We start from the raw sequence: 27146 nt of genomic DNA, 5'->3' as shown, positions 1-27146 counted from the left end.
TTGGCTCACTGCTGTACAAGGAACAACAGGAGTTCAGGGAGCAAAATTGTCTCAAGGATCAGGAGACAGCACAGGTGGTTGTGAGGGAAAGATCAATGATACTACGCTGCTGTTAAGTGTCCTGAGCAACATACACAGGGACAAAGTGAAAGAAAAACATTTCTGAAATACTGGTCCCCCCACCCCATTTCTCATTCCACAGAGCAGTAAGTACATCACAGCCAAATGGACTGGTCCAGACACCAACTTTACACGCAATTTTTTGGACTTCCCATCCCAAATGAGCTAACAGTATTTGCACAGCCTCTCTCTGTTCAATCTGATGACATTTTTGTCTCAATAAGCTTTTCACTGGTGTAACATTGGTCTTGTTTTACCTTCATTAGTTTTCGGGAACCACTTCTGTATATTGTTAGAAATGTCTTTAGGTGACCTTCCAACATAGATAAAACATAGCCCAGTGGTACAGCATACACAGAGTACGTTTGCTTTCACGATGCCTGAGAGAGTCTTTTTTTTTCCCCATGATTAAAGCCATCTGCTCCTGTCTGCATTGCAAAATCAAACTATTCTGTAAATATGCTAGGGAACACCGTGTTGAAAAAACCCACTAGTCACTGTGTTCACACATCTTTTATGGGAGGACAGGGAGAAAGAGAAGAGAAGAGGAAGCCAGAAGATGGAGGGGAGGAAAAGCCAGCCCCAGTAACATCGTTTTAATGGAGACAACCCCCCCGCTCCTGGAAAATGAACTGCTGCTCTGGGGAAATAAGAGACTCACGTGCATCAGTCCAGCTCTACCCTTCACTTCCTTCACTTCAGTTTTCTTCTTCTTCCGCTGCATTTTGCTTTCGTGTCCAGAAAGACAGAAATGAATGTCTTCTTTGCCTTTTGGCAAACCCTAAAAGCATTAGAGATTTTATAAGAGGAAGCCGGGGACAGCGGATTCATTGATTACATGCTTTTTTCAGGAAACTCTTTGTACCTAGGACTGTGTGCTGACAATGTACAAGCAGGGCCTCTCTCTGGATAAGGTGCACACCTTGGTGCAAGACAGCTGTTTGCAAAAGCTCAGGTTGCTTCTCTCACTACTGCCAAAGAGCGTTATTTGCCTGGGTTTCTAAGGAGTGTTTAAATAGCAAACATGTGCTTCCACCTGTCCACCAGCATCAAATCCTCTCACTTAAATACATACTTTGGAGCCATCTGGAATGGGTTGAAGGGTGGTGCTAGCTGTGGACTCTAAACATCTTAAGACCCAAGTATTCAAGAAAATCAGCAGCAATAGAAGAAGCTAGTTTATGCAACATGGCAAACACCAGGTGCTCACTAGTCAGGACAGCAGTGCCATATGGATGATAAACTCCCAGAATCATCTAACCCATCTGGTTAGGTGGTAAGACTTAGACAAAGTGCCCCAAACAAGTGAGCCAAGGTGGGACTGCGAGATACTTTCGAGTGCCACCTCCTTTGGCTCCACATTCACTGCATGTCTTGTGAGTGTGTACCTCCAGCTTTGGCTCTCACAGAAGGCTCAGGGGAAGGGAACCTGCCAGTACGGAAAGGCCACTGCGGCAGGGCAGCTCCTCCACCTGGAGGAACCAGACTCTAGTGCTGGACTGGATACCCCAGCCTGGCTGGCTCTGACTGCTAAAAGGAGGAGGTCTCCCACAGTCACTAAAGCCACTGCTCACCTTCTCCTTCTCATCTCCCATCTGATGCCCCTCATCTCCTGTCCAGTTTCCCCACTCCTCTGTGGGAGCTTTCCAGTCAGAGTCGAGGTCAATTGCTGAAGGATCATCTATTAAAATAAGCATATGAATGAGTTACTTTCAAATCCATACTATTTCCTAGGCTTTTACTAGCAGCACAACATCTACAAAGAATATTGATGTCTTGCTCTTTGCCGATGGAATGTTTGGGTGTACGTACGCGCACATGCATTTTAAACATACGTAAATAAGTACACATTGACTGCTAATTCACAACAAATGACTGCAATCTTCAGGACAGGAATAAAATTAAAGAAAGGCAAAAAAACACACACAGATTCAACAAAAACCCTTTTAGCCTCCTCTAGGAAATAAAGCTTTACCAAACTGATAGTAGCGTGGCCTCTCAAACATTTTCCTTTAATTTCCTGGAGAAGGATTCAGGAGAATCCTTCGTTGGGAGAGACTGCAGGCTCCATTCTAGCTTTTAATAGAGAGACTGTTTCATACACTATCTTCTCTTCCACTCACTGCAGCACACCATCCTCAGGGCAATTATTATATGGAAGAGTAATATTAAAAAGGGATTTATGTATTTGTTAATGCTCTCATTGTCCTTTTTTTTTCCTACAGAAAACAGTACCAAGTGCATTCTTGACTTCACCTTCCTTTCCAGTATTTTCTTCTTTAATGCAATCCAGAAGGACACTACCATGGCACAGATTTCCAGAGCTTCATAACTTGCAATTCAAAGATGAAATAGATAATACCTACCTTGCTTTGATTTTGACCATTTCATGAGGCCTAGGCAAAAAGCTTTTGGAACTTTTTAGGTCTCTGCGTATTCAGGCATCTGGTACCTTTGAAAATCTGGCCTCAAGCCCTCAGCTGCCTCTTCACAAAGCACTGGCAAACGATTCTCAGACAAGAAAGCAAAACAGACCAGTCTAATTTCTTTGCCCAAACTGAATGAGGTGCAAATAAGCAGATAAATCAGGATAAGATGCTAAAAGGCCTATTTGATTATTTTTTAATGTTTTGAATCTAACAATCTCAAGTCTTATCCTAACAGGGAGAAAGGCTTTGAAAACACAACATGTAATAATAACTCTTAGCTGATCACGTCTCTTAAAATAAAAACAAATACAACAAAATCCCAAGCTGGATGGAAAAACTTCTAGTTGAAGTAGAGCCAAAACCAAAAGCATGCTGGGGATGATAAAAGAAAACTGTTTCCAAAAAGTTTTTCTGTCCCACTTGCTGCCAAGTTTTCTAAACATGATTATAAACATATTGCTGAAGTTCCTCTGTTTAAAACCCATCCCCTATATATAGACAGTATTTCTTTCCTTCTTCAGAAGGGACAGGAACAAGTATTTTCTAATATATTGCCCCCCAAAAATTCCACCCTAAGTGTTTTAGGCAGATGACTGCATCTAGGTTAGAGAGAGCTGCAATATAAATGAATGATTTGGATGTGTGAAGACCAGTTCATCTAAATTGTGGTATGAGATACCACCACCCAAAAGCTTTGGCTGCTTCTCCTAGGTTACTTTACGGTCCTGACTCACAAATTCAGGAGAATTGTGCTGTAGCAGTTTAAGGCAATATCAACACACAGTTTCTACCCCATATCTGTGCCCAGCTCAGAGCCCCGTCAGCAAAGCAGGGTGAGGATGCAGCGAATCTCAGCTCCGTGGCCCTTGCTGGACGCACTTCGCGTTGGTGCTAACATGCCACGAGTGAGCTGTGGCAGCAAACAAAGAGGTGATATATTTGCTTATGCCGCTACTGCTAGAGAGGAGGCAAATTCTGGCTAATAGGAGGGAACACAAAATCAGGCAGGGAGCTGGGAAACGTCTCTAAGAATAATTCAGGAATCACAGTCCGTCCTGGGCAGCGGCTCTGCTTGTGGGTGCTCTTGTGAGGGGAAGCTGAAGGCATGCATGAAAAACAGACCGGCCCTTAAGGAACACGTCCTGGCGGCCACCACCATCATTTTCACTTATTTACTTGAGTTCTGATCTTTCAGACAGTAAGTTGATGTACTTATTTTTAACCATAAAGTAGTTTTAATGGCTAACTTCCTGCAATGGGCTTATGTTCATGCTTCATCCTGGTCCTGTGGGTAAGCATGAGTCTCAGGAAGGCAGCGGTGACTCTGCCTTGCGTCAAGCATTACATCACAGAGAAGCTTAAATGCAGCCCAGCGTAAAATGGTGCACTACACAATTCTTCATAACTTGCTGGATTTGATTAAATATGCTTATTCTAGAACTCTGGTTTAAAACCTCTCCTGTCCTCTAGCATATTTCCCTTCCAGCTATGCTGACCTCTCCTGGAATGGCTTTATACTTCAAATAACATCTAATATTTTTAAATTAGCAAGCAGTCCTCCTTGGGTAATAAATTCTCTTGCAGGCTAAAACTGGTCAATGGCTCCTTCAATGGCAGAAGACCACGAATATTGTAAGAAAAGGAATGGGCCATTCAGTGAGTAAGTACTCTTCCTGGGAGACAGGAAAGCTCTGATCATCTGGTGGATTGAGCGCTGTAGGAAGTGCTCTTTCTGGCTCATCCATAGACCACCACCTTGATAATTCCTGTTGGTCATTTTTACAAAAGCAGTACTATTAAGTCCCATTTCCAGGTAGGTTCTTGCTGGCAACTCACCTCGACCCTCCAGCAGCTCCACCTGGCCAAAGCTGTACCTCCGTTCCTTTCAGACAGCAAACATATTCCATTCTGCATGTGCATTTCAGGGCCAAATTACACACACTCTGTGTAATTAAAAAGTTTTGAGATCCTGAAGAGCACTAGCCTGAAGGTGTCCTCAGAAATCAGGAAGGCTATCAGCAAGCATAATCCAGATTTGGATTTAATCCAAATCCCCCCTGGCACAGAGCACCCAAAGGCTCCTGGTCCCTGGCAATGCCAGTGAGCAGCCAGTTGCCCCAGGAAGTGGAAGGACCCGAGTGAGCGCGTGCAGGCACCCAGGGCCCTGCGGCAGTGGGGTCTGGCCGAAGGGGACGGTCAGCAGGTTCCTATGCTGGCGGATGGAGAGTAGAGCTGGGCAGACTGAACCCAATTATCTGGCCTGGATAAAGCAGCAAGAAAGTACTGCAACAAAAGTCACTCCGTGTCACGAAGAGTCATTTGGAAAAAGAGGGTTACAAATTTTCAACTCCAGAGTTTTAGCTTCGGATCCTAAATTACCAGGATGCCTCTTTGTCATGCTTTACCCGAATGTGGTCTGCAGAAAGCTAAGGGAGAGAAGTCCTTCCTCCTGCAGAGCAAAATCATCAGTACAGCACATACTATCTATGTTGAGTCCTCCTGTGGCTGCTGCAGAAAATCAAGTCCCTTTGCAAAGGGTGGATAGCTGTGTAGCAAGCACGGTACTCAGACCCTTGCTGAGCTTGTAGAGCAACTGGAATCCATTCAGCACAGACAACAATTTCCCGTCTATAACTTACATTAATGTAATACAGATAAAATTTATTGCTACCAACATCTGTGTGGAGGATTCGCTCATTTGGCACCTTCCTCTGGAATAATTCAGTAAATGCAAAAGCATCAAGAAAATCCCAGACTGAAGACTTCTTTTAATCCAGATGGAAGCTGCTTATTCCCATGAAACCACCAATTAAAATTCAGTTTAACTGCAGGGCAGAATGAAGGAAGGGAGTCATGAGACACAGGAGCTTTCTGAAGGTCCCAGGGAAAATCTGGGCCAGGAAAATCTGGCCACAGAATGGTTGAGGTAGGAAGGCACCTTTGGAGACCACCTAGTCTAACCCCTTGCTCAAAGAAGGGTCAACTAGAGCAGGTTGTCCAGAGCCACGTCCAGTCATGTTTTGAATATCTCAAAGGATGGAGACTCTACAACTCTCTGGGCAACATGTGCCAGTGTTTGACCATCATCACAGTAAAAATGTTTTTTTCTTATGTCAAATGCAATTTCTTCTATTTCAATTTTTGCCCATTGCCTCTTGCTCTTTCACTAGGCACCACTGAGAAGAGTTTGTCTCTTTCTTCTTTACTTTCCCTATCGGGTATTTATATATATATATAGATCAGATCCCCCTGAGCCTTCTCTTCTTCTGGCTGAACAGCCCCAGCTCTCTCAGCCTCTCCTTGTATGTGAAATGCTCCAGTCCTTTCATCATCTTCATGGCCCTTCACTGGACTTACTCCAGTACGCCCATGTCTTTCATGTACTGAGGAGCCCAGAACTGGACACAGCACTCCAGATGTGATAATGATTAAGAATTAACCATTGGCAGCATGTATCATTAATGAAAAGTCAACCTGGTAAAGTATTGTTTTGAAACTGCCCTGATTTATCAGACTGTTAAATACCGTCATATCACAGCGATCTCTAATTCCCTAATTGCTACCTCTCTCTCTCCTCCCCTTCTCTCTCTTTCCCTCCCTCCCTCTCTCTCTCTCTCTCTCTCTTTGTACATATACATTCAATTGCAACAACATTGTGAATTAGGCTGTTATTATTACCAGTGCTTCACAAAAAGATAACCTGAGGTGGAGGGGGAGCTGGCCCACACCGCCTGCTCAGCGAGCCAGTGGCCGAGGCAGGCGTCCAGCTTCCGAGCAACTTGTTCTGCACAGCCCTGTTCCTGACACAAAGGAACTCATTAAGTGTACTGATCTGGATTTGATAAAATGACCCCTGCTCCTATTCAGGTTATAAATGGCATTTTTTAGTTCACGGACCTGCAAGAGCTAACAGGACTTGTTTAACTGTGAAAGAGCTAATACTGCCTGCAGCACAAACCTTAATGCCAACCATTACCTCATCTAAATTCAGGGAAAACACACTAGTGACACTCCTCTCTGCATTGATATCAAGGCTGACTGATTCGAAGGAAAAACCTACTAGCACTAAGGAGAAAGATGCTAACGCAGGCAGAAAACCTTCCATTTCTGCTTTCAATCAAAATGCTTCTGCTTAGACGTGTGCAAGAGCAAGCTGTTGCATTTGCTTCTACACATCCTGCTGTCAGATAGCACGGCCCCATCCTACCGAGAATGAGGAGCTCTGCTTGGCTTTCCAACAGCAGATCAAATCCAGAGCATGCCGCGCGTGACATGCCAAATATAATGCTAGGAAATATGGCCAGAGACCTATGTACATCACCTCCTTGTTCCCAGCGCAGACGAGTCTCTGCTCAGGAGTTACAGGCAGCCTGGTGCTCATGAGCAGTTCCTCGGAGGTAAACAAACAGAGCACTATGGGGGGGGAAGCTTGCTCTTTCCTTTCTTTCTTTTTTTTTTTTTTTTTAAATAAACTATGTTATTTATATCCCCTGATGGCCAAGCTGGTGTGTCTGCTGCAGAATCTCAACTGCTGCTAGGCAGAGATGCAAGAGGACTGCAGCCTTTTTTTCCTCTCTGCATTCGATTACTCCTTTAGCTAAGATAATCAGAGCAGTTAGAGCGAAAAGGGGTCTAGTCAGCTCGTGAGCCATCCTTCCTGCAAGAGCAGGGTAGGGCCTCTCAACAACAGGGGTATAAATAGATACTGCACTTGATCCTCACCAAAAGGTCAAGAGAAAAGGCCATCTAATACCCGCACCATTCATGCCAAATCATTCCAGCCACTCAGGATCTATACTGGCCTTTCGAACAGATTTAAAAAATAAAACCAAACATTATTGGACACAAAACAGCTGAAATGCTGACCACCAGAGTCCACTGGGATTTTGTCTTTTGCTTCTACAGGGTCTGTCTTTCTGGAGGTCTCAAAGGGTGATAACAGCACGCCACATCTGGCTTCTGGGTCTTTACAGAGAACATTTTAATTTTGGACAAAAGCACATGCTGGTTTAACAACGCCGTGTCCTCCCAGGCGCTTTTCCCCACATGTCCCTGGCCAAGCGTTCAACGCTGCGCCACCCCGCAGCACCCGGGCTGGGAGTGGGCTGGAAACAGGCCATGTGGCTCCACCTTCCCCGCTCAACGACGTGAGAGAGAGAAACACAATGCATCAGTTATGAAAACCAAGCCTTGCTTTGAATTTGTTTTGAGAATTTAGTGATCTCGGATGATTACTAACACGTGTTTTTTGAAACGCAGACCCATGCTGTTGCCTCTGGCTCAGGAGGGCCCTGAGCCCCTCTCTGCTGGGTTTGGGGAGGAACACAAGAGGGGGGATCGCTCTGTGCTTGCCCTGCTCTGATGCTGATCTGCCAGCCTCTGCTATGGGCAACCATAGAAGACAGGAGATCAGGCTGGAGGAGCCTTCAGATGGACCCACTCTGGCTGGTCTCGGTGCCCAGAAGCTCTACTGACACTTTGCCAGGCAATATGTATGTACTGAAAAAGACATCATCCCCTTTTTGCCACCATTTAAGTAAAAGCCTAAATAAAACCTAATTTCTCAGCATTCTCACAGGTCCCATGTAGGGCGCCTGCTGCTCTGGCTGAGTTTGCAGCAGTTCTGGGCGTCTGCCCAAAATCAGGCCCAATCTGGATTTTACTCTTACCTCTGCCAGCCGTGCATGAATAAGCCCTGTGGAAAGCGGCCTCTGATTTTTGAGGCTTAGAAAACAGACCAAAAAGGACATCATGCTCATTTTTCAACAGACAATTGACAAACGGTCATACCGTGCCCCTGCCATACATCATCTGCCGTGAGGAAAGGCGCACTGGCCTTCCAGCAGTATCTGGAAGGACTGTTCTCAGAGGATTTGCTCTTCACGTTATCTGCAAACAGGAAAAGCAAGTATTTTAATGAAAAATAAAACTAAAAGCTAGAAGATAATGACATTATTAAAACCAATCTATCATGCCTTTATCTGCGAGTTATGTCATGAGGCCTGGATGTTATGCAAGTTAAATTACACATTAATCTATGCTGCTCATCATAGGGGATTTATTAAAGAAGGCTGGACAAGGACACTACATGCGTAAGTTTTTGTTGTAACACCCTACTCAGGAGTGCTTACGCTAGCAATATTCAGAGTGGTAAACTCCGACAAACGGCTGTTGGAGATGTCAAATGGCAATTATAGCTCCTATAGAACAAAAGCCACATCAAATGAAGCCCAGTTCAACTCCCACTGACTTCAGTGAGAAAGTGTCTACTCGTTTTAACAGAAATTCAGCTGGAGCCATAATTATCAAATGTATTGCTGAAAGGAAGAGTACAGATGAAAGAAAGCTGGTGGAAGAAAAGAGGGTTAAAGTTTTTTGGATGATTATTTTCAACAGCTAAAGCAAACTGAAGCATTCATCTATCCCCTTCTAAGATCTGTGCGTAACACACTAGCAGATTTTTTTCCACATCTGTGTGATTTTTCCTTTCTTCTTTTCACCTAAAGAAGTCCTTTGTTTATGCAGTTTTGCTCTGTCGGCTTGATCCTTTGCTGCATAAATGCAGATGTGAACAAATACTTCTCTCTGTTGAATACATTAGGAACTGCTTCAATTCACTGATGCAGTGCTGGAAAATAGATGATTAAATATGGCAGGCATTATATGGAGTGTAACGCTGGCTTTAGCACAGCATTTCAGTGCTCTGGCTTGCACCACGCAACCTATGCTTGGCATATGGACGTGCGTATGTACCTGTGCTTGCTTTTAGCATTCCTAAAACATTCAGGTCCAGATTCTGCATTCATCAGACATGCAGACCTCCAGCTGAATTCACTTTGAGGCTCTGGTAGGCAGAGAGCATAAAAACAAACTTTTGGAAATATCCAATAGACTATATAGACCATGCCCCTGCACAAGCATCCCTCCTGCGAGCACTCAGCAGCAAGGCAGTGTTTGCTGGCCACAGGCGCTATGTCATTACAGGAGTGCTCAGAGCTGCACAGTGAGAAGTCCTGATGACTGCAGAGAGACAAAGAAGAAACCAGAAACAAGGCCCCAGATTAATGCAAAACCAAGAAACACTTTTTCCTTCTCCAGGCCACACACTGGCGGAAACTCCCTAACTGTACAGAAGAGGAAGCTGCTGGCTGGGCATTCATTCTCTCACGGGGCCCCTCCAGCCTCGGCATCTCAGACCGAGGGAGGCGGCAAATTCCCTGAATTTGAACATACAAAAAATCGCATTGTGTGAGAAAACCTAACAGAAAAAGAATTTGCTGTGGGGGCAATATTTTTTTTATTTATGGAGAGATGAGGCAACAGCTTGGAAAGCGTTCAACAAAACATTCAGATGTCACTCCTCAAAATGCCGGTGCATAAGACTGCAGATGTGACCACACTCTGAAAGGGAAAGTGATTAACAAAGTGCGGCTCAAAGGGAAAAGACCAACACATAACCAATGGCAGCATACTTTCAAGCCTTCAAGTACCCAAGAAAGTGGAAGAAGGATTCAAAGGGAAACAAAGACAGACCACTCACCTAACTCCCTGGACAGCTCTGATAAAGTCCCAAAAGTCACAGGACAGGATTTTACTTCTGCAATATCCCATGTACCTGCATTTAAAATACAAACAGTAATCCAAAATACAATGTCATATTCACAACTGGTGAATGCGATTTCTGCACAGATTATTGCTACTGAAGGTGAGTCAACATATGGCCTTATACAGTGACCAATCCAATCACAAAGCTGGACTGATCAGTGAGAGCTTAATGAAAATTGGATGCTTGTGAGAATTAACCAAAAAGCAGTATTAACCACTTTCAATTGTAACTCCTAAAACCTCCCGGAAGTTAGGAAAACAGTCCTGAAAGATATCACAGGTCAAAGTTTCTGCCTATTTATGAATTATTTGTATTGCTTTAGCATCTACGGTATCCTTCACAGTAGAAATACATCAGACGTGGCTCTGCCATAAAAATTAATGATGAAAAATGAAGTCATCTAAAACTCCAAATAAGAGTGACAGGGCTAAAATCAGTGTCTCCTAAAATTCAGCCTAATGGCCTGGTAATCTGTCTCTTCACTGCTTTAAAGGAGTCTGAATTTTTAGAGCTGCACTTCCCGTCTAGGTTGCACACAGAATGTCCCAGCAGCACAACCAAGGGGTATGCTAAATGAACTTGTTTGGTTACCAACATGGGGCGAATCAGTGGGGAAGCTGGGCAAACTCTGTAGGTAAAACAGAGCCATGACACGAACAGGCTACTTCCAACTGTCAGATACCCAAACAAATGAATTTAAGAACACCCTTGCTTCGTACGGCTTTGAAACACCCAGATAAACCCACAGAAGACTAACTCTGACCTTGAGTGTGCAGCTTTGAACTTTGTTAAGAAACCAAACACTAAATACTCGTGAGTAGAAAACAACTTACACCCACCAGGTAGTCTGCAACACAGAAGAAATACCTGTGTTTAACACCCCTGTCTCTTTTCACATTGCCATCACACTAGAAAATAAGTCACAGCTAATAGGGTTCAGTGAAGAGGGTGGACAACAGTGTGTGTATATATATACACACACCAGGATTAATGTTGGCGGGAATGTCTGAGCTAACCTATTCCGCTGGACATGGTCATTCAAGAAACTTTTGCTCTGCAATACTCTCACTTGGCCTGCTTGAACGTGGGCACTCACCTACATTGCAAAAAACATCCTCTTCTGACTGGGAAGGCACAGATTCTTCTGAGGTCTTCAGCGCAGTCCGGCACTCTGCCTTTGCCACAGGAGCACCTTTCCCACTGCCACCGGTGTCCTCTGCCGCACTCGCTGCACGTGGCCACACCGTTCCCTTCTCATCCCAGTCAAAGGCCGGCTCGACCACGGAGTTACCCCGTGATGCCCTGCTGGGGTCTTCTGGGGAATAAACATTTACCATGGTATTATTGCTTTTTTTAATGAAAACTCAGAGTTTACACAGGAGAAAGAGTAGAGCAAAGCCTGACCTAAACTTATCACATGTAGTGGCTAGATTCCAACTGAAAATATTTACAGATACAAGGACAGTAAAGCAGAGCCCCAGGCAGGGACACTGAAAGCAGCAAACACAAAGCCCACGGGAGAAGGCAGGCATCCCGCAGTCCAGCAATGACTCCTACAGGAAATGACGCAGCACCACAGGAGGCCTTGGGTGCCCCTTCCTGACTGCGAGGATGACTCAAGGCCTTGAAAGTCCAGCTGAGGAGCCACAGAAGCAAAGGGAGACAGCAAACAACAGGATCTCCACCCTCTGAGGAAAAGGAAAGCAAACCTCTTCGATGTTGGTAGTTCAAGGCTGCTATAGCAATCAGTGCTTGGGCACAGGCATATTATAAATCATGTCAGTTATCTCCAATGTCTTTTGTTCCGAAGGATTCCCAAAGTACTTTACAATTCCAACCTTCGGAAAAGCACGGCATTTCCCTGGGGCTCTGGTGGGGAGAGGACCACTGCTGACATCGACCCCACGCAGCCTGCTGCTGCTGCTTATTCCCTGCTGGGAAACAGCAGCCAACACTCGGCTGGGCTAGGACTTCATCCTGGAAGCAGCAAGAGCACATTTCACTGCTCTGTAAATGTTAATGCTAAAAAGGTCCGTTGTGATCACCTAGTTCAGCCTGCTGCCTAACTCAGGGTCCTGAATTGCACCAGTGACTTCTGATGGTTCAACTACACCTTGCTCCTGTGGGACACTTGTACCCCAGGCCAGCAGAGCACTTCTGCATGCACCTGCTTAGGGGTAACCATGTACTTACACATGCAGCTGGCACCACTGATATCAACAGGCCAACTTATATGAATGAAGCTAAATGTGGGCCTACACACTTTGCTGCAACGCAAGCAGAGACGTCAGCACCTTAGGCCTGTACAGACTGTCATATAGACATTTAACTTGTGATTTATATAATCCAAATGATGGTGAGAAAGTGGTCCGAAAATGTCTGTATATTTTTAGATCAAAATTTGCTATTTACTTGCTCTGATCTTCAATTATAGAAAAGCACCTGAGGGCATCTTAAGATACTGTCTTACTGCAGACAAGTATCCACATTTATCTAGCTCTGTGTCCCAATTCCAAACTTCCATCTTAGCTTTTAAATTTTATGTGTTTCTCTATTATATTAATAGCTTTATCACAGATAATTAAATTATCAAGACATTTCCAAATGCACTAATTTCACGGCCTGTTTTTGTATAGCAGTTATAGTAACATAATTATTAGAAATGCACGTACACGAGTGCATGGCAGACACTTTGAAATCCCCAGAGGAAACGTGTGGTGTGAGCACAAAGCACTGTTTTATTTTACTTCATTAGAATAACAGTATACCCCTCTTTTAGAGCTGTTTACTGCAGGCAGGCCTAGATTTAAGAACCTTTTTGGAACCAGGCAAATTATGCAGGTTTTCACCTGCATCAGTTCTTTGAAGACATCTTTTGTTAAGCCCTGCAAAAGTAAGCAATTCACATTACAGCATATCTTTAGCAGATCTCAGATCTAATGGCCATTTGTTTTCAAAGTCCCTTGGGTAATGCCATGTGTTTTAATGAAAGCCTGGAGTAAAAGCCAAAGCTCCCAAACCTTTTCCTAAGTAAGCAGCCTAAAAGAGTGCAAAGATTTTGCGGCCTAATGATGAATTGAGTAAATGGAAAGACTTTGGGAAGTGAGAAGGGGTGACAAGCCCAGCCAGGTTATGTCTGTAAACTAAGATATCTTGTAGATTTACCTTTTTGTTTCAGCCGTTCCTTCCTTAAGTGTCTCTTTTCTCGGCTGCTGATCTTGGTCTGCCAAACTCCTGCAACAAAGAGCAAAGTTCACCATGACTCGTTGTAACTTAATGAGAAACTTCCTCTGCTGCTCATACTGTTTGCCAGGCAAGGAACTGTCTGTTCTCATCAGGGCTGCACAAGCAGCACTGCAGCACCGAGAGGTGCCACGGCCGCTCGCAGGCTCCCACCTCCCCAGCGCGCAAACCTGGCATCTCTGCAGAAACACGAGCTGCATTACCTAAGAAGTCCCCGTCACAAAACTGTCTGTCATGTGTCCTGCCCCCCCCACCCCCCCAGCAGCTGATGTCCACATACATTCATTTATACTGCTTGGGCTACGTTCTGCCTTTGTCCACATGCTCCCATGACCCCAGGGAAGTCACAGGAGGGACTGGCACAGATGGTTTTATATCTATATCTATCTATCTATCTATCTTTCCAATGAAATTAGGCTTGCCTGACCCTGGCTAGCCTCTCTCAGATTTCTTTACAGATTTGCTCATAACCAAAGGTCTTGCCTCTGCTCACGGGTGTGCTAGAAACTGGCCATACATTATCACAGTGCTCTCACAAGCCTCAGTCAAGCCTCACAACTTGCTACCTGTGAAGACCACAGCTTCAGAGTATCGGCACTGCAGAAACCACAGGGAAACAGGACAAGAGCAAGAGCATAAAGACAAGACTCTGCTACTGAATGGATCTCTGGCTGCTTCAGACATGCTTTCTTATCAGCAGATTTGCCATCCCTGTTAATGGCCTAAAGACCGAAAAAGTGTGCCTGGAAAGCATGCTGCTCCCTCCCATGTAGTTACACACAGCAAGGAGCGCATCAGAAAAACAGTTCTCAAACTGGCGATTCTTTTACAATAACATAAAACATTAAAATATCAGAGAATATCTCTCCTTTAAGATATTTCATCCTATGTTCTTTTTTGGCAATATAACTAACTAAACATCCAGAACTAAACAGCTAACAAAACAACCAGAACTTTTGTTACCTTCCTCCTCTTGCAGTCTGTCTTTTTCCACAGAAAGCAGGTCTTCGGATACTCCCTTTTCGGAGCACTGGGTCTTCTTCTTCTTCTTAGGCTACAATGTACATAGGACATACATGCCAGATTCATGCCAGAAAGATAAAATAGGTATTTCTTACATTTCATCAAGAAGAGAAAAAGAGTCAGGGTAATCATTCTGAAGTGAAGATGACACAGTGGTACTTTGAGAAAGACCACTAAGTCACTGGGGTCTTTAAATGGGTGCAAGAGTCTTCCCGAGTAGATTTTGTTGCAAACCCCAAACTGAAGAATGTTATGGCTTTTGGCCTACAAAATTAGACTTATCTGCAAGGTTAGAAAACCCATATTGTAATTGAGGCATCTCCTCTGTAATAAGATTTGCATTCATCATTATTAAAACTGTAACAGAAGAAAACATAAAATTATTTACTCTATTTAGAACCCCAAAAGCTGAAATCAGGAGCTAAGGCCCTGTTTATTTTTAACAAAAAAAGAAAAAAAAAACCCCACAGAACAGCCTGCTTCTGAGGGAAAAAAGCTATCTGCAATTCACACTGACCTGAAAGGGCGTAGCAGTGGCTCATGCCATTTTCATATGGCTTGGTGAGACTGCAGAGCTAGCTTTAAGCCTTCAAGTTTGAATGGTTTAGTTTTAATACAGTGACTCTTGACTTTTGTAAGCCAGGATACTCCCTGCCACAAATAAGTTTCCTGTCTAGCCCGTGCAGCTCCTCACATGGAAGGGCAGAGTGGCTGTAAAGCACAGACACTTTCTTCCATACCAGTATGAGCTTGCAAGGCCTAGGATAATACCCTTGCCCAGACCGAAATAAATGTCCCATATCAGAGCTGGAATTCAAATAGAGGAGTTCCCAGCCCACTTCTGGGCTTAGACCATGACACCATCCCACTTCAGGCCACAGTAACAAGCACCACAGCATGACTGTACCAGAGAGTCACTTGGTCTTATGTTCCTAGGTCATCTCTGAAATTCTCCAACAATGGGAACCATGAGTTATCTTTAAAAAGGACCATCAAATAAGAAACATGCTTAGAACAAGTGTCTTTTGAAAGACATGATATAAACTCTAAAATTATTACTGGTACCTTGAGGAGCTTTTTCTCTCTGATGCTGGCTGTTATAAGCTGACCATTCACTGGCACCTAGAAGATGGATAGTAAAAAAATGCATTACGGAATATGTGTGTACATATATGTACTGTATATGCACATAACTCTTTTAATACATTCCTGTAACACTTATGATCTGGATGAAAGACATAGCCAAATAACCCCCAAAACAATCTGGGCTACAGTTTATGGCCTTGTTCCAATCTGAGTTAATTTATTCCAAATTAATTAGTGTTAGCTAAGCCTTTATGAATGTAAATCCAGAAACTCCACACAGATTTATTCCAAAGCAGACATATTTGTGGTTTATCTGAAGATTTGCCTTAGGATCAAAGTTGTTTTTCAAATAGGATAAGCCTGTCTTAAAAAAACAGCACAAACACAAGGCGGCTTATTTTAATTTTTGTTCACTGCTTGAGGTGGACTTTATGTTCCCTCTTAAGTCTATCTGTCCAACTGAAATAATAGCTTTCATCCTCTCTGGATCCTGTAGAGTAAATCACGAAAGCATACAGACTTTTCAGACTACGATTTGATTCATGTCTTGGCAATCTCAGAACTCACTGGCTATCACCAAACTGCAGGTACAGAAGTGGGAAGGGTGGAAACCTGCACCTTGGACACCAAGGGCTGTGTGAGCCCTTATGGAGAGGCAGCAGCTCCCAACAGGACATCAACCCCCTCCTACAGGCACTTGTCCCCACTGGAGAACATTGCTTAATGTAGTGGCATCTCCCTTCTTCGTGCCCTCCCTGTCCAACGCAACCCATGTTCAACACTGCCCAGGTCTCCTGCAGCCTGATTAGACGTCGGGCTGCTGAGCTGAACCCAAAACACACCAGTGAGCCTGATAAAGGCCGTCAGCTTGATCCTGGATCAATCAGCCAATGCTGAGCCAGGGGCCACAGAGAGATCGCAGCAGTACACTACAGGTTAAGGGCAGAGGCAGCACACAAATGGGCCATGTGCTCACCAGGTCCTGCAGGAAGGGACTTCCCTGCTGCAGCCTAGAGCTGTCCGCTCTGCATCATGGCACAAAAGCTGGTAATGAACAGAATAGAGGTACTCACAGACCTCTTGGTAAGGGGAAGATTGCTACTCCTCTCCACCCTCTGCTCCCCTTCCCCATCCCTCACAAGTGATTTCTGTCCTCAGAGATGCTGTGACAGAGTTTAATCACACATACACCAGAAAAAATTGTTCTAGGTCCAAATCCAACTTCTTCCTCCTAGGCAAAGGCCCTCACAGCCTCCATCTCAGTGGGGAGAGGACAGATGCGCATCAGAGTTCAGGGGCTAATGAAGAAGTCGCCTGGCATCCACAAGATGTGCTCTGTCAAAGCATTATCCACATTCCTAACACAGGCCAGAGGAACAACATGGAAATTTGTTTCCACTCCAACCTGTGAGAGGACTTGGGGCAGCTCTTCAGCTGGGACATAGCACCTAAGTGATGGATTTAGCTGCTGAGGAGGGTTATGCACTCTACCCTATCATAGATATGGCTTACAGGACTGGAGAATTGCAGTTGCAATTAATAAATTAAAAAAAAAAGGAAGAGATAGAAATCTGCAAAACACTCTGTGATACATCAGGAAAGCTAAAATCTGTTTTTTAAAAAAGAGGCTCACTGGGTTGCCATGTCCCTTTGGGCTATGAGGACACAAACCCACATATGCAGAGGCAGAGACTCAAAGCCTCCAGCCCAGTCACGGATGAGATTACACTGCACAGGAATATAGTGAAACTATATTCGCAGAGCAAGTTTTTGTACGTTCTCCCAAAGGCACTCTGAAAGAGCTTGAAGCTACTTCCTCTGAGAAACTTCCTCCAAGAAATGAACCAGCTTTATTTCTTCAACACCAAATTTAAGTATGAAATTATCTCCACTGAAGTTTGCAATGATTACTTACTGGCAAACAAAAATTTTAATTCACTTTTGCTTCTGCAATACTTTGTGCTGGGCCCATGCCTGTGAGATTAACTACAGTCTCTTGCAAGCTGGCCTGGACCTCACCAAGAAAAATTTGTGGGCAATTCCCCACCTCTGTCCCCGTGAATGTGGTAGGGCTGCAGTCCTCCAGCTTGTTACAGCTTAGCTCCTTAGTGCTGTAAAGACTCTGGAGACTCTGGAGCAGTTTTTCACAAGATTTAGAAAGGTCTAATTTGAACTCCATGCTAAATGAGGTGGGATGCACATCTACAAATGGGCAAATGCTTTGCCCCTGGAGTTGCTTGTATTCACCTTGGCTTCTTGGAAACCCTACTTAGCTACAAGCTCTTGGTGGTCCAGCAGGACCCAGCAGGCTGGAGTTCAATCCACTGCAATTACTGTGCGGAGCCCAGAGATTTCAGACTTTACAGCACACCGCTCTGTGAACATAGTGACATACAACACAATTTCTGGATCTTCTGGTAAAATATTGCAATAACAGGAACCAAATCTCTGCTCAGTTACATCAGTAGTTCTATCAATTCCAACACAGAAGCTAAATATAAAATGTAACAAGTGGTCCACATCTCTTCTGGCTCCCTCAGCTGTCATTCGGTATCCTTACAGCCATATGCTTCTCAACATTCACTAGACAAAATACAACTTCAGTGTTAAAAAAGAACAATGTTTTGTAATATTTACTAAGGCCATCTCTGATTTTTCCCACAGGCAGTCATCTCTCTTCTGAGATTTTCAGATTCATTTACTAGAGACATCCCATAAACCCTACCGCAAAACAGACTGCTTTCCCTAGTCTGCTCGACTTGAGGGAAAAAAATGCACTTTGCCTGCTGCAGGGATGGCATCAGGATCTCACACAGGACGAACAACGTAAAATGAAAAATAAGGGGAATTTTGGTTAAAAATTGAACCACTTAGATATGAAAGATCTTGAACTTATACTAATCTTCCTTCTTTCTCAGGATACATTTTGTCCAGTGAAATGCGTGAAAATAAAAACAGATCGTGTCTTACTGAACAACAATTCCTGTGCCAATTAAAATGTGGGGTGGAATGACTTTTTTGGTGTGAAAACCCATTATATGACACAGGATTTCAGGAAAATTCAATTTTATAGGATGAGTATGAGAAGGCATGATTTGGCGAAGTCACATGTCATATAAACGCAATATTCTTCACTAGTCTCAAGAGACCCTGGTGATTTCCCAGTTCTCATAATGAAGCCTTCACCACGTTGTAAAGACCTTGCAGACGAGCTTCTGCAAGACTGCTGCCATCAGTAACAGCATCTGCAGCACCAATTTACCAGACAAGAGGGAGGAGGCGTGTTTTGCCTTTGCTCAGATGCACAGAGCTATCCCACCGCTGATTTGTCTCTCTTTCCATCGAGATGCTTCTGCAGGTATGAGGGACTGCACAGAGACTAGGAAGTGTCACAGATTAAGGAAGCGCTCTGTCTTCCTTCCTCAAATTGCCACATGTGAGCATAACCTGAGGCTATACGGAGCCCTCACAGAGTCAGGAAAAACCCCAGAGGGAAAATGTTGAATGCAACAGAGAATTAGGGAAGATCCAACCCACACTTGCTCTGACACAGTAGGCTCAGATAGGGCAGAACTGTGCTCTGGGATCTTCTCTCCATATAAATGAGAGCAAGCAAGAAGCTGGAAAAAATGACTCTTTCTCTTAATGTTCTGCCAATCTGACTATTATATACTTTTGCTGGATGAGCACATTTCATACTTAAGTGATATTTCATCTGTAATGCAAAGATCCCTCTCTCTCTCCATCACTGACTAAGAAGTTAAAAATATACTGTTGACAGTCATTTCCTACATCACAGAGGTCTTTTGGATGACCAACTAGCTCTCAAAGTCTAAATACTCACCTGGGACCCTAGAACATTGTTATTTCCTTCCTAATGACCTGCTGAGTGCAAGAAAAATACCAAATCTGACCACTGACTGATGATCACCAAATAGGCAACCACTTGGGTGATGTTCTTCTTTCAAACCTGAAATAGCCATTGCTTCTCCACTATCCTTCTGTAATAACAACATCTCCCTTCCTTTCATCACCAAGTAATTTTACTGAATTCTTCTTCCTTTCAGTAGATTCAGCTAGTATTCTTGCCTGACCTTTTCCATTAAATCCTGCCTTTACCTAACCCCTTTTTGCCCAAAAGCTGGCTGTACAAATGCAGAACCTCTCCTACCCTTTTCTTCCCTTCTGAAGCTGTCAGGATACTGGGTTAGTAATGCCTCTTTCTCAGGCAGGTTGGCCATTTTGAAAAGAAAAAAGGAATTTTCATTTTTTTTTTCATTTAACCTAGTTAAAATAAATTAATTTTGCCATTTTTTTTCTCCGTAATGAATAATGTAGTTTCGTACAGGGAGAAGACATCTAAACCCACTGAACTAAGTGACTGTATAAAATCATCAGTGCAGTCCCCAAATTAATATTAAATATATGCAGAGGAACATAATCAGGACTTTTAGTGAAATCTGACTTAGCATATTGATTTGTACTAGCACTCTGTGGAACAATAGAAAGACTATTTTTAGTTCATGGCCATTTGGTTTGTGACCCAGTGGAAAAGCATTTCCACCCCTTCCACCTTTTTATTTCCTTTTATGTAACCTGGGGTTATATTTCTGATAATTGCTCTGAAACCTTGATTCTTCTGTGTGTTTAATTTATTTTATGCTGTTAGCATAGTTCTACATACAGTCACAGAGAAAGAAGGCATAATGATAGAACTCAAATGTTAAAAATTACTGGTTTTAGCCACAAATATATAAACCATATGTTCAAAGCTAGAAAACTGTACCCCTATATGCTTATCTTTGTGCATTTCAGTAGTTTCATAAGACTGATCACTTTTACAAAACCAAATGCTTCAGAAGTGTCTGTCCAATCAGAAAGCCCACTTTCAAATCTCAGCCTCACCAACTGGTTACAGGCTTAATTAAAAACTATAGGAACACATCTTCAGCCTCATGAACAGCCCTTTGTCCCGCCTGGGGAAAGCACTTAAAATTGCTTTCCATGAGAAGGCATGCAAAGCTTTCCCCAGTAGAGGGATACTAGGACAAAATAAACGCAGCATATGAAACCAAATGGGAGCTCTTATGTGTTGCACACATTGGAAATCAAAGAATTTGCTTAGGAACAAAGATTCAGAGACTTTGTTTTAGGCTACTGCTTTCAGAAAACTTGAATTAAGTGGGTTGGACACTGGAAATGAGAGAAAGCAAAACTAGTCCATTCTGGCAGGGCGTCTCTGAACACAAAACATTTCCAGATTTAAGAAATACTTCAATTTAATTGTTTCCTAGTGCTCATTCCTAACCCCAAAACTAAAATGTTTGTTTCCAGCTTGTGTTATGCAGGGAGATAAGAGCAACAGACTTAGGCCAGAAGGCTACACTGGAACAGCAAAAGCAATACCAATATGCATTGAAAAGAAGAAAAAAAACAAAAAAGAAAATGATTTTCAGGGCACTAGCACTCACTGAAACATGCTGTGTTAGTGAGCAAGATAACAGTAAACCTTCAACAAGCTAAAAACCACGTAGGAAGTCTTCATTTTCCACAGCATCCTCTTAAAGATGCAGCTTTGCTAGCAAGACAGACCTCTGTAAGGAGGAGGTTTATGATACTGCTGGCAGCCTGCTGCTGGCTCGCAGAAAGTGGGTTCTTCTCTCGCCCGCCCAGAGGTGGAGGCTCAATCACGGCCCAAGTATCCCGCTTGGATTGCTCCATCCGCAGGCAGTGAGCAATCGGCATGACAAACACGTTGGGAAACAAAACAGTACGAGTGGCATTAATTCTGAATCAGATTTTCATAAATGCAAGCAGATATTCTGGCCAATCTGGCTTTGCCACATGGTATTGTCCCGGAGCCATTCAGCCTGCAAGTCATTTCCCCAAGCAATGGGAACGAGGTCAGTGAGAAAGGACGAACTTGCATTTGAGAGGAGAGAGATGCTGGTTTTTAGGCAGAGTGAGAGTCCACCAGAGAGGCGGGAAGGCACTAGCTTCAAAGGAAATCACTTGCTCCATCCCAATAACTAGAGAAAGGATAACACAACAGCCATTTCCACTAAGGTGAACATGGGAAGCCGCAAGGACATGTTGCATTCATTAGCAAAGGAAACGGAGGCTCTTCATGCATGACAGAAGAAGATAAAGGCACTTCTTTGGGCGATGCCCAGTCACCATTCATACACACACCCATCTTCGGGAAGGGGAGGGAAAAGAGGGCAGGATCTTGGTTTGTGATCTATGTTGTAAAGACGAACCCTCTAATTATTAATAGGTATTATCACTATGCATTAATATAAAGTTTTTCCAATCAAAATCATTTGGACAAATGAGTTCCCAGCAGGAAAAAAGAGCCTGTTGGAAAGGATGACATGGGAAACACACCATGAACAGTGTGGTATGGGAACAGGCACTGGGAAATTTTCCACTTGTCTCAGAGAGGCTGGCAGAGGAAAGAGAGAGGTGGCACTCCCATCAGATGGATGCCCCAAGGACCTTGGGAGAGGATCCAGGCCATCAGCACAGGACCGCATCCCTCCGTGCTTCCCAGGGATGACGAGGTGCCTGTAGGAAGCCCCTGAGCACTAACAGGTACCAAATAAAGGCTGAAGAGCAGTGGGAGCCAGAACTGCACTTGTCTCCATTTGTATTTGAAGACAATTTCAAGAGAAAAATTAGAGAAAAAGCCCTAAGATGGGGATCCTTATGTTGCATATCCTCTAGCCACCAGCTCTTCCAGGATACACGAGAGGTCATACAAGCGCAGGAGTACAGGGAGGTGACGCGTATCTGCCACAGCTCAGCTGCACCCATCAGCTGATGAGATGTCTGGGGAAAGAGAGAAGAGCTTCCCCAGCATTAGCAGATTAAAACCTTTGCTGGAAGGAGGGATGAAGAAATCTGTTTCCTAAGATATGCTATTCTAATTAATTAGAGCAACATTTTAACAAGGGATAAGATGTTATTCTAAGGAGGGAGGCAATTACAAAACTCAAACACCTCTCAGGATGTTTATGAAATCAATTCTCATCCAAGATAGCTATATGAAAATAATTGTGCAACTGTGTTTCACTGGCATGAAGAGTACCATATAATCTGAAAAGGTAGGGGGAAAGGTCCATTTCCATACCTCCGGAGCTGAGGGAACTGATCTCTAGGTCTGGAGCTGTTAAACCACCCCTGCAAGAGGCAAAAAGTTGCTGCAGTTTATAAAGACAGTTCTAAAAAGCAGAAAGATTGTACTGGGAATGTATTAGTTGGTACATATTTTTTCAAGTTGCCTAAGGAAGATGACATCACATTGCACAAAAAAAAAGTCTTATTTTGAACTGACCGATTTGCAGAACAATTCAGAAAACTCTGAATAAACATAACCCCCCTCAAACCCAATGGCAGTCTAGTTCAGATCAGATGGCTTCTGGCAAGTCTTGCAAACATTTCCTAGAAGACTCTATACTAGGGAAAAGACTATGCTGAAAAAGACTAAACCCTCCAGCACCATTTCGGGCTAAATTTTTTTGTGTGTGTGACAACAGAGTGCAACCTGTGAGGTGTGATGCACGATGAGATCACCTTCAGAAACAGGACTGAGTTGCGGGCTGCATGCATTTGGAGCCAAGCTCGTAAAGCATACCGATTTCACACAGGCTGCGGCAGGAATTCAGAATGGGCAGAATTCCGGGAAGGAATTCCGGGAAGGCACCAGGACCGGCGCTGGCTGCTTCTTGCCGTGGGGGGTTATGGACGTGCCATGGGAAGGAGAGGGCCTGGCAGTGCGCGGGGCATTGCTCCGCAGCCACAGCGGAGGAAAGGCAGTCTCGCAGCCCACCCATGGCACAGGCGCTGGGGATCACCAGCGAACACACCTTCTTAACTGAAAAAATAATTAACCGCCTAGTTTCTTTTTTAATTAAAATCTCGACTTTACCAACACTCCAGGATATGCAGATGTTTGGCTGCGGGATATATCAACACACCTGAGCCCTAGAGGCATTTTGTCTCTTGGCTTCATACCTCAGCATGCTCTAGAGAGGGGCTCCCATCCCATAATATCTGCGCGTTTGGGTTTACGGTGTTGGCCGTGTCTATGAATGAAATGCTTTGTAGTTAATACTATCTCTGATGCTGTCTTGGTGGAGATTTTTGCATGCAAATTTCAGCACATTAAAGGTGTCCTGCTGCTTTGGCTTTCTTGTTTCAGCCAAGTGCCAAAGCAGCATGCCACGTTTTACACTTGTGTAAGGAGATAAAGTTTTTGCCTCAAGGATATGATGTTCCAGAGACAGAGATAACATAATGAGCAATGACAAGCAGCAGTGGAGAAGAAAGTGGGGAAAAGAAAAAAAAAAAAGAGAGACAGAGAAGACAAAGGGCCGGATGCTGTCATGGGAGGACAAGCCTGATTTTTTCATTTCAGCATATGAGATGTTTTCCCCAGATTATTTTCTTTAGGATATTTTACGTTATTTTTCTTGCTCTTCCTCATTTCATCCTCCACCTCCTTAGGACCGTATTTTGCCTCCTTTGCGCTCGTACCATGATTAGCGGGTCACACAGTGCTACTTAGTGTAAATGTAACTGCTAAAGTCCCCCGAGGAGGAGGAATCAGCTCAGCACGCAAAAAGATGAGATTAATGATAGAAACTGCAGAGATGACTGTAAACAAATTTATCTCTTCAGTTTCTCTCTTCCTCCTCTTCTTTGCTTTCTGTTATTGTGGGCTGTGAGATGCAGCATCTCTGACCAGAAAGTATCTATTCAAGTCAGCATTGTCAGCTTGAACAAATAACCCCAGCCATCACTACAGCACAACACCTGTATCTGACAGTAACATGGGTCTCCACCTCTTTCTGTCCCCTAGTAATCAGCGGCCCTGAAAATTTTAATTTTCATTCTACAGCCAAGTCCAGTTATCTAACATCAATGATAATAAAACAATGATAGACTCGTTACTGAAAATCTCTCTTTGTTCATCCACAGAGACAGCTCCATTAAGATTACTTTATGATTTATTTGCTTTTTACTAATTCAAAAATACGTGCGCTGTTGGGGCAGGATTCTGTTCTCATTTATGAAAGAGAAAATAACACAAAATGAAATAATCTACTTAAAATATAATTATAATACAACAAAAAGTTAATATGGCGGTAACTTCCGTGACAAAGTAATAAATCCCTGAAAACTAAGGTTATGGCACATCTGTATTCATGAAGAAGAAAAATATTTATTTTATAGGCCCACCTGAAAAACCCTGCAAATTCGATTTATCTTTCATCTTTCTCGGAATGAAGCACCTAGAAGATGCCAGTAACAGGTAGGGACGTTCAGAAATGTTTGATGTACGAATTTTAAATACACACTTACTTTGCGTTCAGCATTTTCTCCTGCGAGCCTACTTTACCTCCCCTACTCTAAAGCCTTGGCAGAACTGTTTTCTGCAGTTTACGCCGAGGTTTTCTGCCACGCGCAGTTTACAGCCAGCCAAAGGGACACAACCAACCGTAACAGCATCACACAGAAACCTGCACACAGCGCATCGTCGCGGCCCCCCGGCGCGTACTGCCGGCACGTGCAGGTTGGCACCGCGCTGCCGCTGTCCCGTGATGACGCCAGGCCGCGGCAGCCCTGACGTAGAGTAAATGTCAGCTGTCAGCGCGTCGTGTCAGTGCTGCAGAAGGGGCACCAGGGGCCGGGGAGGGCAAGCGGGGCGGAAACATGGGGCCTGGGGAGGGTATTTGGGGAGGGGGCAAGGGCCTGGGGACAGTGTTTGGGGAGGGGGACGGGGTGTTTCGGGAGGGGGCAGAGGTCTGAGGAGGGTGTTTGGGGAGGGGGCAGGGGTCTGAGGAGGGTGTCTGGGGAGGGGACGGGGTTTTTGGGGAGGGGACGGGGTCTGAGGAAGGTGTTTGGGAAAGGGGCAAGGGCCTGGGGAGGGTGTTTGGGGAGGGGGCAGGGGTCCGGGGAGGGTGTCTGGGGAGGCGAGAGGGTCTGGGGAGGAGACAGGGGTCCCAAGAGGGTGTTTGGGGAGGGGTCCGGGCAGGGGGACGGGAACCTCTCCCGGGACAGGAGCCCCCGGCGCGGCCCCGCCGCCCTTACCTGCGGCGGGCGCCGCTGCTGCTCCCGCGGCCGCCCCGGCAGCGCCCCGGCCCTGCGGCCGCCGGCCGCCGCGCCTTCCTCCTCCTCCTCCGCGTCCTCGTGCGCCTCCCCCGCGGCGGCGTGCGGCCCCGGCGCGGCCCGGGCGCGGCGCAGCCCCCGCAGGGCGAGCAGCGCCGCCGCCGCCGCGCCCAGCACCAGCGCCGGCCAGGGCAGCGCCAGCAGCCACGCCGGCAGCACGGCCAGCCGCTCCGCCAGCGCCAGCGCCGCCGCCGCCGCCAGCTCGCCGGCGCCCAGCGCCAGCCGCGCCGCCGGCTCCAGCATGGCCGCCGCCGCCCCGCCTCGAGCGCCCCGCCGCGCCCGCGGGCTGCGGCGCCCCCGCCGCGGCCTGCGCAGAGCCCGCGCCGGGGAGGGGGAGCCGGGCCGCGGCCTCGGAGGCCGGGGGGGCGCCGCGGGGCGGGGGGGCGGTGAGAGGAATTAACGTTTCTGCGGGAGAATCAGAGCGGAGAGGTTAAGCCGCGGGTCGTGCCGGCCCGCGTAGCCCGGTTACGGGCCCGGGAGGCGCTGGGGTGTCCGTAAGCGGTGCCTTTTTGTCAAGTCTCTAGACGCGACCTCGGCTGACGTTTGTAGGAATACACTTTTATTCTCGGGCGCTGACACAAAGCTGCCGTGTGCTTTCATCAGGCGACGTGCCGTGAGGGCTGCGGGCTGCCTGCGCACGGCCGCGAGTTTCCGCCTCCGGCTGCCTCTCAGGGAAAGGAGCCGAGCGCCGCGGTCCCTGGCGCCTTCGCCTCGCTCGGCGGAAAATTCCCCTCCCCGTGCGTCAGCACCGGCGATGCTCCCAGAGTGTCTTTTCTGCAAGAGCTTTCCTTTAAAGAAACGGCTTGTGTTTGATCTTGGCAGAGCCGAAGGGACAACTTAGGAGGAATAAACAGTGAATAATAAATAGTGAATAACAGTGAAGGGAGAGGAGCGATCGTGTAATGCAGGAGGTGGTCTTTGAGCGCGGCTGTGTCCGGCAGCTGGTGAAACTCCCCAAGCCTCACCGCTGGGGCTTGGGGGCGTTACAGTGAAAGAAGATATTAAGTTTATTTATATACAGTACAAAAAGCTGTGTGTAAACACCCAGCACGTCGAGGGGATTGATAAGGGAATGACCTTTGCCTCTCTTGGCTTTATTCCACACCTGGTGGGAGCTGCTCTCTGCTGAGGGCTGGTGCACCTGCCGGAGCTCAAAACCAGGCTTAGGGAAACGCTTGAGGCAGCATGTGCCTGTGGAGGACCCAGAGATGGGGAGGATGCGTTAGTCATGCTTGCGTTTTCTTTGCGGGGGTTATCAGCTGTGCAGGGAAGAAAGACTTGGTATTTCCATGTCCAGGGCATAATTCTAGATTGGTCCTGAGCAGGTTTCAGTTCTGAAAGCACTGTAAGGTGTCATGACACTCTGCACATTTTCGAACAAAATACTGAAATGCTGTCGGTAGAACGATGTGCTGGATGGCTTTATGGGGCGGGGAAGGTTTTGAGAGGGAGTGAGAAATGCTCAA

General features: G+C 45.4%; 1 protein-coding gene across 3 annotated transcripts in view; it reads right to left on the bottom strand.

Annotated features, from left to right (window-relative positions):
- LOC112985073 (protein LYRIC-like) overlaps positions 1–25977 on the bottom strand; it is a 29523-nt gene extending 3546 nt beyond the window's left edge. The window contains exons 1-9 of one of the 3 annotated variants that reach the window (XM_064508430.1): positions 25603–25977; positions 15487–15543; positions 14362–14452; positions 13321–13389; positions 11252–11470; positions 10090–10164; positions 8340–8438; positions 1695–1801; positions 782–901 (exon numbers count right to left, since the gene is read on the bottom strand). In XM_064508430.1, the coding sequence (XP_064364500.1) occupies positions 782–901; positions 1695–1801; positions 8340–8438; positions 10090–10164; positions 11252–11470; positions 13321–13389; positions 14362–14452; positions 15487–15543; positions 25603–25923 (1158 nt within the window). In that variant the 5' untranslated portion in view covers positions 25924–25977. The remainder of the gene's footprint in view (positions 1–781; positions 902–1694; positions 1802–8339; positions 8439–10089; positions 10165–11251; positions 11471–13320; positions 13390–14361; positions 14453–15486; positions 15544–25602) is intronic. The other 2 variants (XM_064508428.1, XM_064508429.1) reach the window with 2 other exon arrangements.
- Between the last annotated feature and the right edge of the window lie 1169 nt (positions 25978–27146).

The sequence above is a fragment of the Dromaius novaehollandiae genome, chromosome 3 (assembly GCF_036370855.1).
Source record: "Dromaius novaehollandiae isolate bDroNov1 chromosome 3, bDroNov1.hap1, whole genome shotgun sequence".
NCBI classification, from domain to species: Eukaryota; Metazoa; Chordata; class Aves; order Casuariiformes; family Dromaiidae; genus Dromaius; species Dromaius novaehollandiae.
The sequence above is the reverse complement of the archived record's forward strand: the minus strand, read 5'-3'. Positions and strand labels throughout refer to the sequence as shown.